Here is a 12,711-nt window from a genome sequence, read left to right on the forward strand (position 1 = left end):
ATTATGTCACATTATAATCAAGTTGACAATGCCATGCCACTATACATGATAATTCAAGGAATAGCTGGAACAGGTAAATCATATCTGATTCATGCAATTCGTCAAACTCTTAATGATGCATCAGGATCACAATGTTCTCCCTTATTATTACTAGCACCAACTGGAGTTGCAGCATTTAACATTGGTGCATCAACAATTCATTCAACTCTACGAATACCTATTGCAGATTTTGCTGAATTAGAAGGCACAAGACTCACAAGTCTCCAAGAAGAAATTCAACATATTAAATATATATTGATTGACGAAATGAGTTTTATTGGACAAAATTTGTTACAAAATATTGATTCAAGACTACGTCAAGCTTTTCCTGAAAAATCAAACATGAGTTTTGGTGGAAGATCAATCATTTTGGTAGGAGATTTGGGATAACTACCTCCTGTTAGTGACAAACCACCTTATGATAGTAATGTGCGTGCAAAATTATTATGGCAAGAGTTTAAGACAGTTGTTACTTTGGATAAGGTGTTTAGACAAGATGGAGAAACTGAAGACCAACAAAGGTTTTGCCAATTACTCACAAATATTAGAGATGCACATCCAACTATAGATGATTGGAAATTATTGATGACAAGAACAGATGCTTCATTACATCCAACAATTAAGGAGGAGTTTGATAATAATATTCATCTATTTGCAACAAATGACAATGTGCATAACCATAATAGAAAAAAGTTATATGCATTAAGAAGACCAATAGCCCGAAGCATTGCAAGTAAAGAAGGTAGTACTAATCCAGCAGGAGGTCAAAATGATGAGTTAGATGTTGAATTATTAATTTCTAAGGATGCAAGGGTCATGTTAACATCTAATTTATGGATAGAAGCGGGTCTTGTGAATGGAGCTTTAGGATACATCCGAAATATCATATACAAACCTGGATGTGCCCCACCAGATCCACCAACATATGTTATCGTTGAATTTGACAATTATTCTGGACTTCCTTTTGAAGATGCATCTCCTAATTTGATTCCTATTTCACCAATACAAAGGGGCCATACACGTCTGTAGACACCCAAAATTGTCATGATTAATTAAATAAATAAATATTTAATTATCTAAGCCTAATTCTTCTATTAATTAAATAAATTTTTATTTATTTAATTAATTCATTTATCCTCTTCTAGCCTTATTTCTTATTTAAATAAATACATTTATTTATTTAAATTACTCTTTCCTAAATTAAATAAATATTTTTATTTATTTAATTGTCCTATTTCTTCTATTAATTAAATAAATCTTTATTTATTTAATTAATTCATTATCTTTTTCTACACATGACACATGTCATTCATCTCTTAATTCCTACACTACCTACCTCTTTCATTATTTTGGTATTTCTTTTAATCTACCCTCTAATCCTAGCCGACCTCTCTTTTTTACACCTCTCAATCTTAACCCTCCATTTCATATTGTGTCTTCTATTTAAGAAGATGCTTCCTTCATTGTCAAACCCTAATCACTCATGCTAATGATCACTTGGCTACACTACGATCCTACTTGCAACCACATTCCGTTCTTTGTTGAGCTCTTGTGCATACAAAAATCTGAGAGCAAATATACATCAAGCAAGATCAATGGAGATAGGAAGAATGGAGATCAAAACCCTATTGGACATGTGATTGGTATAATCTTTGTGATTTTGAATTATTTGCATTGTCTTAGGTAATCTTCATATGTTATGGTGGATCTTTGTTCATTGTTAGGCTAGGGTTTAGTGGTTGGATTCATTTAACCTTTCAATATTGTTGTTATTGTTATCCATTTTCACCATATACATTTTGGCACGCCCGGTGGGACTCTTGTCCCTTTGCATTTAACATTTTTGTTGTAGATTTTTGCATTTTGAAGTTGCAGATCAGACAATTTTCGACAACATTTTAGGTATTTCCGCGTCTGCGAGCGTTCGGATCGCGTCTCTGAGTTTCAGGAGCGTCTGCGGGATCGGAAATTGCGCCTGTGTTTTTGCCAAATTTTTATTTTGCAGGTTTCTGGAACCGCGTTTGTGTATCCGAAACGCGTCTGTGTTGCGTCTGATCGCGTCTGCGTCTTGGAAGAGTGTCTGTGTGTTCTGAGCACGTCTGTGCATCACAGAACCGCGTCTGTGTCGTAAAGACGCGTCTGTGTCTGGTATAACAGCGTCTGTGTTTTCTGTTTTGAAATTTTCAAATTTTCTTTGATTCAATTTTTCGGATTTCGCGCTTACGGTTTCAGATCTGGTTTTTTTTTTTTTTTTTGTACTAACCCTTGCAGAGCTAACCAAGTTTGTGCAGCTTTGTTTTGGAAGCAAAAACGTTTTTGTTGAAGGCCCCTTTTCACAAAGTCTTTTGGGTTTTTCTAAAATTTACCTAACTTGTGTGCTTGCAGGAAGGGGTTATCATTTGAAACAACCCAAACTACTAACAAATTTTGTTGCAGGGCCTTAGCTAGGGTTTTGTAATTTTGTTGTGTGCCTTGTTTTCATAGATTAGCAAACACTTCCATTGGTGCACTAAAATTGAATCATTGTCTTTTGTGTCTTGAGCAATAGGCTCTTTTTGTTTAATCTTTAGAGGGCCTGTCTTCCCGTGTGGTCATTAGGACTACTAGTGAGAAGAGAACGACCCAAGTGGTAGCAAAAGAAAAGTCATCTTCTTCCAAGCCACTATAATCAAATGTATTCATCTTGAAAACTATGAATAACGTGTGCTGATTAGTTCATACCGACACTATGTCTCCCCATAAACCCGTTTGATCAAATTTATTTGATCATTTGTAGGGCGTAACCCCTACCGGCTGGGAGCCTTCTGTATTTACAGAGCTGAAAGTGTTGCATGTATGGCCACACGAGCGGATGCCCTTACTAGCACCCTTTTGTTTTAGAAGCCCAAATCCTTCTAGTTGTTGAGGCAGGAGGTCGGACCTCTAGTAGCGGCCTACACACATATGGTTCTTATTAGAGATACAAAGTTCACCATGGGGAGTTTTCATGGGGACTGATGCTTGGCTGACCTGAGAAGTGAGTGCCGAGGGTGGAGCTAGCGAGGTCAAGCATCTAAGTATCCACTCTGAATAGCGTAGCCTCAGGGGTAAAACCCTATGTGGGATCAACAACTATTGTCTTGGCCAACCTTAAGATTTGTGCTTGTCTTATGTTAAACACTCAAACATTCAAGACCAAACAACAAAACATTGTGTCTTTTGTGTCTTCAAGTGTATGCAAAACATTTTACATCAAACAACACACTTTTTGGAGTCTAAACACTTGTAAACATTGAGTCATCAACATTGTGTCCTCTTGTCACGAAAAACAGTCAAACAGTCGGATTTGGTCACAACAAAACAACTTCACAGATTGGAAAAATTGCACGAAATTTACAGAAACGCGTCTGTGTCTGTTTTAACCGCGTCTGCGTCATATAAGCGCGTCTGTGAAGGGCAGAATAGCGTCTGTGTTTTTAGCAGCGTCTGTGTCTAATAGAGAAGCGTCTGTGTTTGGGAATCGCGTCTGTGAAGTATACAGAGGCGTCTGTGTCAGGAATTGAAAATTTTGACAGTTCAACAAACAAAGGGAAATCAGTTTCGGCATACTTGAGCTTCCTAGGTTGTCTCTTCAGATTTCATCTAGCATTCAACCTGTCCCAAGGTCTCATACAGTCCATCATTGCTTCACATCTCATTTTACATTCATACTTGTCTAAACTTGGGTCAAAAAGGTCACTTGCTTGTCCTCACTATACTTTTTCAACACAATACACACAACTACACTTTGCTAAGTGGTCCCTCATCAAGGTTTCTTACCTTTGGGTCTCATTTGGTCTTACTTAGAGTCAAGGTCAGCTTTCCTCATCAAGAGAAACGATCATCTCTTTGGAAGTCACACCTACTCTACTACTTACATACTTGGTCTTACACTTTGGACATAGCAAGTACACCTCAAGATTCATTTACACTCCATACAACTCTTGGTCTTCCATACTCTTTTCATATTTTTCATCTAGTCTCTCACATCTTGGTCAAACACCTAGTTCATGGTTGAAACCCGCCTTCAAAAATCTAGGAAAATAGCTAAAGAAGCTCAAGAATCCGCAAACATGAGTTCTTATGAGTATGACAATGATTTATTTTATAATCCTGAGCACACTAGATTACCAGACATGGATGTTTATAGAAACAATCCAAATGTGGAAAACACAAACACTACAAACAACAATGCTACACGTAATGACAATGTGGACAACCTTTCAATACTATCAGCAGACATAGAAGAATCCATAATGAATCCTCATTTCAATAGATTGGTTGAGGAGATAATGAGGAGAGATCGTCAATACTTCTTACACATGATGGCACAAAGTGGAGCTAAAATACCTCATGACTTTGACATGTCTCAACTTATGGAAAGTTGACCCTCACAACAAACTCAATCCAACATGGATCAAAGGAGACCAAATAGTGGAGGAAATAGAGCACCGAATATGATGCCAGAGTCACCATCAGTTTTACTTCAAAAACCAGAAATCCCACATACACAAGCTCAAACATATGATACTTACCTTCGAAGACCATCATGGAAGCCTTATGTGGATAGATATGCTCAATCACATGCTCAAGGTATGGATCAATCAAAACAAGTAGATACTCAAAGACATCCTCAAAATTTTGACACAAGGAGACCTCATGTCAAAATTGGGGGCAACACAATGGAAAATGAAATGCCTATTGAATATGGTATATATGCACAAAATAGATATGGGGTCCCTCAACATGAAGTTATGCCAAGTGCTCCATATATGCCGCAGCAATATAGACCTCCATATGGACATGTCTACGATCAGTATCATCCATACATGCAACAAGCTCCTCCTCAAATGGGTGTTTCAAACACGGGGTATGCTACAAGAAATCAATCTCCTCCCAAGAATAATTTGGAACAACAAATAAGAGATCTACAAAAGAAAATGGAGGACATGAGCACATCAAAACCAACATACACTATGAGAGATATATGTCTTTATCCCTTTGATAAGAGCATTCCAATGCCTCCGTTTCCTGCACACTTTGTGACGCCAAAATTTAACAAGTATAGAGGGAAAGGAGACCCCAAGGCACACATAAGACAATTCTTCACAGCTTGTATTGAGGTAGCCGCAGAAGAAACATACTTGATGAGGTTGTTTCCACAAAGCTTAGGCGATCAAGCTATGGAATGGTTTTCTCAACTACCTCCTGGTATTAAGTCATGGGGCGACTTAGCCGAGGCATTCATTCGGCATTTCTTTTACAACATAGAAACAGATGTCTCAGTCACTACCTTGTGCAATACTAAACAAAAGGAAGGAGAATCTTTCGCAACATTTTTACAAAGATGGAGAAATCTAGCTAGCAGATGCTCTTGCGAAATCCCACAGAAATAAATGGTGGAGATGTTCACTCAAAACGTTAACAAGGACATTGGATATGATCGTCACCTATTTGCATTTGCTGTCTGTGGATTGTCTCTTAGTAATGCTATGACTTGTCCAAGGATATGAGGACACTGTGAGTCTAGTATGAACTGGGGCATTCTTTGTTTGTGACTGTCTTATCTCCATGCAAACAGGTAAAATGACTTTCTGGGTCGAACAAATGCCTCGATTGTCATAACCTATTTTGCCATAATAAAGCTCAATGATGATAACGCATAAGAAGCTCTTTCACTTTCATATCTTCTGTCTTCCATCCCCCTTTCTTGATTGGCCTCCGTTGTCCTTCTCGAGTCCGCATAGCCCGCTATCACATGACTGAGTATAATGACACACCAAAAACACTTGCATTTCATGTAAGTTACACCTGCATCACCACATATAAGCATTTCATACATACATATAGATATCACAATTGCATCACATCCTGCATACAACACATGTTAGCCCATCTTACATTTCCATCATGTAAATAATCATTTGCATTATCATATTCATTTGCATTACATACATTCACATTTGCATCATGCATCACATATACAACATAAAAGAACAAAAATACTGCATTGCATCCTATCATATAAGCATCCATATCATAAAACATGCATCACATAAGAACATTTCATCACATATAGGTACACATGCATATAGCTGCCGCAAAACAATGAATCATCTCTCATATATATATAATGTGTCATGATACAATGATGTCAAAAGAATCATATGGCTACAAAATCACCCGCAGGTGTCTACAATACAAAAATGGTACATATACTGATACAAAGGGGAGCCCTCTATGGCTATGATGAACTCCCTCCCTCAGAGCCGCTTGGCCTCGACGGACGCTGAGCTGTAGAAGGACCCGCTCCAGGATCACCCTGCCTGTCTGGTGGTGGTGGAGGACCCATGACCCCACCACTAGATGCCTGCCTCCTCCGACTCCCTCCCGTAGCCGTCGTTGTCCGCGATGGTCTATGGAAGCTCTTCGCCCGCTGATCTGCTGGCACTGCACCATAGTAAAGGTCCCTCCAGTAACCAATCTCCTCTCTGGCTCGCAAGACATATGCGTAGCCTGCCCCTGCGTCCTCTGCCGCCTGCCTCCCTGCCCTCAGAGCTGTCTCAGCCTCAGTATATCGCTGGATAGCCTGGTCCCTCTCCCGCTCAATGTCCTTGAGCCTGATCCTGAGACGATCCCTCTCCCGCTCCAAATCCTGGATCTCGTCTGCCTGGCCCTGGCAAATCTCTCTTAGCTCTAGCAGCTCATCCTCCTCTAGATCTCCACCCTCAGCCTCGGCCTGTGCCTCCTCCTCTGCAGGTGCCTGTACCTGTGCCTGTCCCTGTACCTGTCTCGGTGCCTGAACCGGTACCTGTCTCTGTACATGCCTGGGAATCTGCACCTGTCTCTGCACCTGTGCCTGTACTGGCACCTGCCCCTGCACCTGTCCCTGTCTAGGTCCCTGTGCTCTAGGACCCTGTGCTGCTGGTACCTGTAGGGGCAATCCACCGCGACCCCTCACCACCTGGGCTGGTCCCTCCTATCCCCCCTCCCTCCGAGGTGCTACCCTCCTCTCCCCCACTACTCCTCTCCGCCTCCGTCGGCCCCTACCTCCATCTCCTCCACCACCATCATCATCATCCCCTCCAACCTCTCCCTCTAGCAGCTCTCCCGGATCTGTCAACCGTGGAAATGGATGCTCTGCCCAATACGCGGAGTACTCTGCATCCATGCCTGCATCCTCAACCTCCGGCCACATATCCCAGGGTAGTGGCATCATCTCTGTCAGCTGTGTGACGGCCTGATCATACGATAACAATGGCCCGAACTGTGCTTGATCCCTGACTGTGCGGGCATACATACCCGAGCCTCGTGGCATCCTCTGGATCCTGCCAAACTGTCTGCCAACCCTGTCTACCAGCTGCCTCTCCAAAATGTAGGGCGTCCGCCCAATCAAATATCTGCTCCTGAATGTATATGGCAGCTCCACTGCGTCATCCTCCCACTCCTTGCACCCCAGGTACGGCCTCCAGATGACCACATCGATGTCGTCTATCACACGCCTCCAGTGCTCCAGCCGGCCAATCCGAGGCTGTGACGTAATCATATCGTACAAGTGAACAAAGCTCCACCCATGCCCTCTGCCTTTGAAGTGAATAGGCCGTGTGATCGGCAGATGCTCATATGCCCACACCTGTAACAGTGTCACTCCGCAACCCAAGCCAACTGATCCATGGTAGACGAACTGGTGCAACTCATAATACAGATGCGCTAGGACGCATGGACCCCATGCATATCTGGTGTGCTCGGTCACCAATGTCTCTAGTGCTCCTCCCCAGCCCACTGCCAACCCCCGTGTCGCTCTGTCTGGACACAAGAACCCACTAATGGCTCCTCCGATCACAGCTGGCAACGCTAAACCTGTCGCGGTCATGGTATCGCATGCCACGTGCCCTGCTCTCATCTCCAGCCCGGGATCCTGGAATACCCGTCTCAGCGCCTCTCTGTCTCCATCTCGATCGTATGGGATCAGCTCTCCATCGATCGGTATGTGTAGTATCCTATAGACATCCTCGAGGGTCACTATCATCTCCCCCATCGGCAAGTGGAACGTGCAAGTCTCGGAGTGCCATCTCTCCGCCAGCGCAGTCAGCAAACCCATGTTTGCCCGAAACTCAGGCACATACAGCACATGTCTGAGGCCCATCTCCTCAATAGCAGCTCTATCCTCAAACGACAACTCTGGTCGCAATCTCTGTGTAGACGGGAATCTCTCCCGTGACTCTAACATAGGTAGATACTCCTGCAGTCACACAATTAATCATGTCAGTTATCGTGGCATTCACTGTTTATCACAAAATGCTTCTTGCTATCTAAATGCATATGGTTATCTATCCTAGTGACACTCACTGTTCATCACAAAGTGTTGCTATCTATCCTAGTAGTGCTCCCTGTTCATCACAAAGTACTACGTGTGTGACATTCCCTGTTCATCACAAAGTGTTACTCACATTTCGCACTCCCTATTCATCACAAAGTGCTGCTCATACTTTGGGTACTCCCTGTTCATCACAAAGTACTCTATCTTGGTGCTCCCTGTTCATCACAAAGTGCCTTGATCTATCCTAGTCTTCCTAGAGGACCTGTTTGAATGTATCCTCTCAGTAGCTTATCCAATCGAAAGCGTATGTTCATCACAGAACTGCTGATTTGACCTAGAAGACTGAAACCATACATTTTAAGACATAAACGCGCTTTAAACTCATAAACGCGCTTCTTGACTGCACAAACGCGCTTTTGCAACACAGACGCGCTTTCTGGACATAAACGTGCTTACATCATGCACAAACGCGACTTAGGAACCTAAACGCCCCTACAGGACACAAACGCGTCTGAAATGCACAGACGCGCCCGCATCAAGCACAAACGCGGTCCCAGACGTAAACGCGCCTGGAACCGACACAGACATGCCTGTTGGACACAGACGCGCCTGGCACCGACACAGACGCGGTTCTACGTTTTTGCATTTTTTTAATGTCCTATTCCTAGCGCATTTATTGCTACCTACTAAGCATTAATGACAAAAATTGAAATGCATGAAAATACGAGGAGGTTTGGTGGTACTTACCGGCTCTCCTGCCTCTGTTGGCCTCTGGAATCGGCGAACGCGGTCGAATCTGTGTACGAAGGCCATCGCTGTTGACTGCTGCTGCTCTTTTCTCGCTCTGCACTGTGATCTCGTAAGGGTGTAGATGACAATGAGGATGTCTTTTGCCCGTGGTCTATCTTATAGCCTACCCTAGCCCTGGCCTTCATTTCCCGAGTCAGTATTCTTCATCCTGTGACTTTGTCACTTTATTCGGTCAATCCATTCTAGCCTTTCTTTCTTATTGAGAGATTGTCTGCAATCTTTTCAGACATTTTCATCCAATCTCTCGAGGGGGCATATTATTCCCATTCTGGGGCAACTCTGTATCAGTTCATCTTATCTTCTTTGAAACAACGCGACAAGCCGCATTGTCTCAAAGAGGGGCAAAATGTAGACACTCAAAATTGTCATGATTAATTAAATAAATATTTTATTTATTTAATTATCTAAGCCTAATTCTTCTATTAATTAAATAAATTTTTATTTATTTAATTAATTCATTTATCCTCTTCTAGCCTTATTTCTTATTTAAATAAATACATTTATTTATTTAAATTACTCTTTCCTAAATTAAATAAATATTTTTATTTATTTAATTGTCCTATTTCTTCTATTAATTAAATAAATCTTTATTTATTTAATTAATTCATTATCTTTTTCTACACATGACACATGTCATTCATCTCTTAATTCCTACACTACCTACCTCTTTCATTATTTTGGTATTTCTTTTACCTACCCTCTAATCCTAGCCGACCTCTCTTTTTTACACCTCTCAATCTTAACCCTCCATTTCATATTGTGTCTTCTATTTAAGAAGATGCTTCCTTCATTGTCAAACCCTAATCACTCATGCTAATGATCACTTGGCTACACTACGATCCTACTTGCAACCACATTCCGTTCTTTGTTGAGCTCTTGTGCGTACAAAAATCTGAGAGCAAATATACATCAAGCAAGATCAATGGAGATAGGAAGAATGGAGATCAAAACCCTATTGGACATGTGATTGGTATAATCTTTGTGATTTTGAATTATTTGCATTGTCTTAGGTAATCTTCATATGTTATGGTGGATCTTTGTTCATTGTTAGGCTAGGGTTTAGTGGTTGGATTCATTTAGCCTTTCAATATTGTTGTTATTGTTATGGATAGAAGCGGGTCTTGTGAATGGAGCTTTAGGATACATCCGAAATATCATATACAAACCTGGATGTGCCCCACCAGATCCACCAACATATGTTATGGTTGAATTTGACAATTATTCTGGACTTCCTTTTGAAGATGCATCTCCTAATTTGATTCCTATTTCACCAATACAAAGGGGCCGTACACGTCAATTGCCACTACGACTGGCTTGGGCACTAACAATCCATAAATCACAAGGATTGACTCTTTCAAAGGCAACAATTGACATAGGACCAAGAGAAAGGTCAGGATTAACATTTGTTGCTATATCACGTGTTAAGGCCTTGGATGGAATTAGAATCTCACCACCATTTTCATATGATCATTATGAAAAAATGAAGAGAGGAAAGCAACTCACCAAAAGGAAAGCAGAGGAAGAAAGACTCAAATCTTTGGAAACATAATATTTTTATGTAATGTATACATTGTTGAATTGAACTCTTCTATTAAAATTGGGATTAAATTTGTGTTTTTAAAGATGAAATGTTGCATTTAATATGAATTCCTATTGTACACTCCATTGAATAGGATAGGCATCATGATTTGTAAAGGATAAATATGCTTTATTTAAAACAAAAGGTGATAAATTAATACTTTACATGTTGCGTTGCGGATGCTACTAGCCTAGATATCTTAATACATCTATCTAAAATACGCCGAGAGATATCAGTCTCGAGGCGCCTAAATATTTTCAACAACAATTTAAAATAGGCGCCTCGAGACTGATATCTCTCGGCGTATTTTAGATAGATGTATTAAGATATCTAGGCTAGTTTATATACAAACATTTGGGTAAGGGAACAATGGTTAACATATATAATTTATTTTAGTTGTCACATTTTTCAATAAAGTTAGGCAAGACCATTCCTTTCCAAGTTAGGGAATACCTAGAGATTGGAACTTAGCGATTATATGTTAATATATAATTATGATAATCTTTCTACTATATAATAGGACTAATTTAGGGTAGGGCATGCTTAGAGTTCGATAACCAAAAACTAATGTATATTTTGGTCTATACTTGCATTTTACTAGTTAACTATTAATCAAGAAGCTAAGCAAGAGACAATAGTTTTGTGATGAATGACTTGTATTTATGTGACTAATAATCTCATAGTTTGGCCAAAGTGATGTTATAACTACCAATATCTCTAGGGTCACTATACCATAAGGTTTTTATTAGTTAGAAGTCACGGTAGCTAGAGGGTATCTAGAGATTGCATGATTCAATGCATGTGATGGGTGCATATTTGTATTTTTACTTGATTCTCGAAATCAGTTTAACTATAGATGTCTTTATTATTTACCCTTGTTAACAGATTAGATTACGTCTAATAGGAAGATGAGCAAGAGATTGCCTAGCTTGTTTTTGAAGGTAAAACACATAGATGATTCTTTGTCTCTTATAGCTAGATGGACATATTGCTTGCACTTGAACTAGATGACTATGATGAATGGTTAACCCATTTATAATGAAAAACTGAAATATGTATATTGATGTATCTTGGTAGATTGATAAGACAACAATCTTAATCTAGATTATATCTTATTTATAAATTTTTGAATCATGTTGATCTATAAAATAATATAATACCAATATTTATAAGATGAAATGAGAATCTATATGTTTATTGATTTATATTTTGAAAAATATTTAAATTTTTTATTGTATTTCTATGTTATCGCATTTCAAAATATTCTTAAACTATATTACTATTTTGAATGACATACTATTAAAAATATGAATGAAAAATAGATCATGACATTATCATAATAACTATAAAATTCAAATATTATATCATCTATCAATAGCTAACTCAAATAATGAATTCTTATGTATATCAATAACACATTGAAAGACATAACACAAAATCTTGGTAGATAAGGATGAAACATTAGAACTCATAAAACTATGAAAAAAAATGTTAAACATAAACATTCCTTCAAAATGTAATATTGTTGTAGTTTAAATTTTGAAGGCCAAAACAAATGAAATAAAATTATAAAGCATAATTGAAGAATATAAAAGGGAAGTTGTCATTACGTAGGGAATGAATACCATATATATTAAAGATTACATTATTTCTCTTACATGCAACATTTTTCTAGGACTTAACTTTGAAATTTTAGTGGATGGTATGTAATATTTTTATGATAATTAATATTTAAATAATAATAAGAATAGTTCTTGTTATATTAGTTTTTATTTTAGAAAAAATAATCAAACAAATTAATTGTTTCTAATCTATGTTTATTAAAATTTTAGTTAAAGAAATGATTACCAATTCTGATTTTTTATAGTTTATAAGTAATTCAATAATAGATATATTCAATAAGGTAATAATAATAATAAGATAGAGTATTGAAATTCTTTATTAA

General features: G+C 39.1%; 1 protein-coding gene across 1 annotated transcript; it reads left to right on the forward strand.

The window, feature by feature from the left end:
• Positions 1–45: 45 nt before the first annotated feature.
• LOC131859527 (uncharacterized) lies at positions 46–10,736 on the forward strand. Its single transcript, XM_059213402.1, has 3 exons — positions 46–411; positions 523–1,060; positions 10,300–10,736. The coding sequence occupies exons 1-3, from the start codon at positions 46–48 to the stop codon at positions 10,734–10,736; spliced, it is 1,341 nt and encodes a 446-aa protein (XP_059069385.1).
• The last annotated feature ends 1,975 nt before the right edge of the window (positions 10,737–12,711 follow it).

The sequence above is a fragment of the Cryptomeria japonica genome, chromosome 2, assembly GCF_030272615.1.
Source record: "Cryptomeria japonica chromosome 2, Sugi_1.0, whole genome shotgun sequence".
In the NCBI taxonomy this organism is placed as follows: Eukaryota; Viridiplantae; Streptophyta; class Pinopsida; order Cupressales; family Cupressaceae; genus Cryptomeria; species Cryptomeria japonica.

Excerpts from the sequence above, each read along its gene's own strand:
- LOC131859527 (XM_059213402.1), top strand. The coding sequence starts at position 46 with ATGATAATTCAAGGAATAGCTGGAACAGGTAAATCATATCTGATTCAT. Across the intron at positions 412-522 it reads GTGGAAGATCAATCATTTTG|GTGTTTAGACAAGATGGAGA; the intron begins GTAGGAGATTTG and ends ACTTTGGATAAG. Across the intron at positions 1,061-10,299 it reads AATACAAAGGGGCCATACAC|AAGCGGGTCTTGTGAATGGA; the intron begins GTCTGTAGACAC and ends TGTTATGGATAG.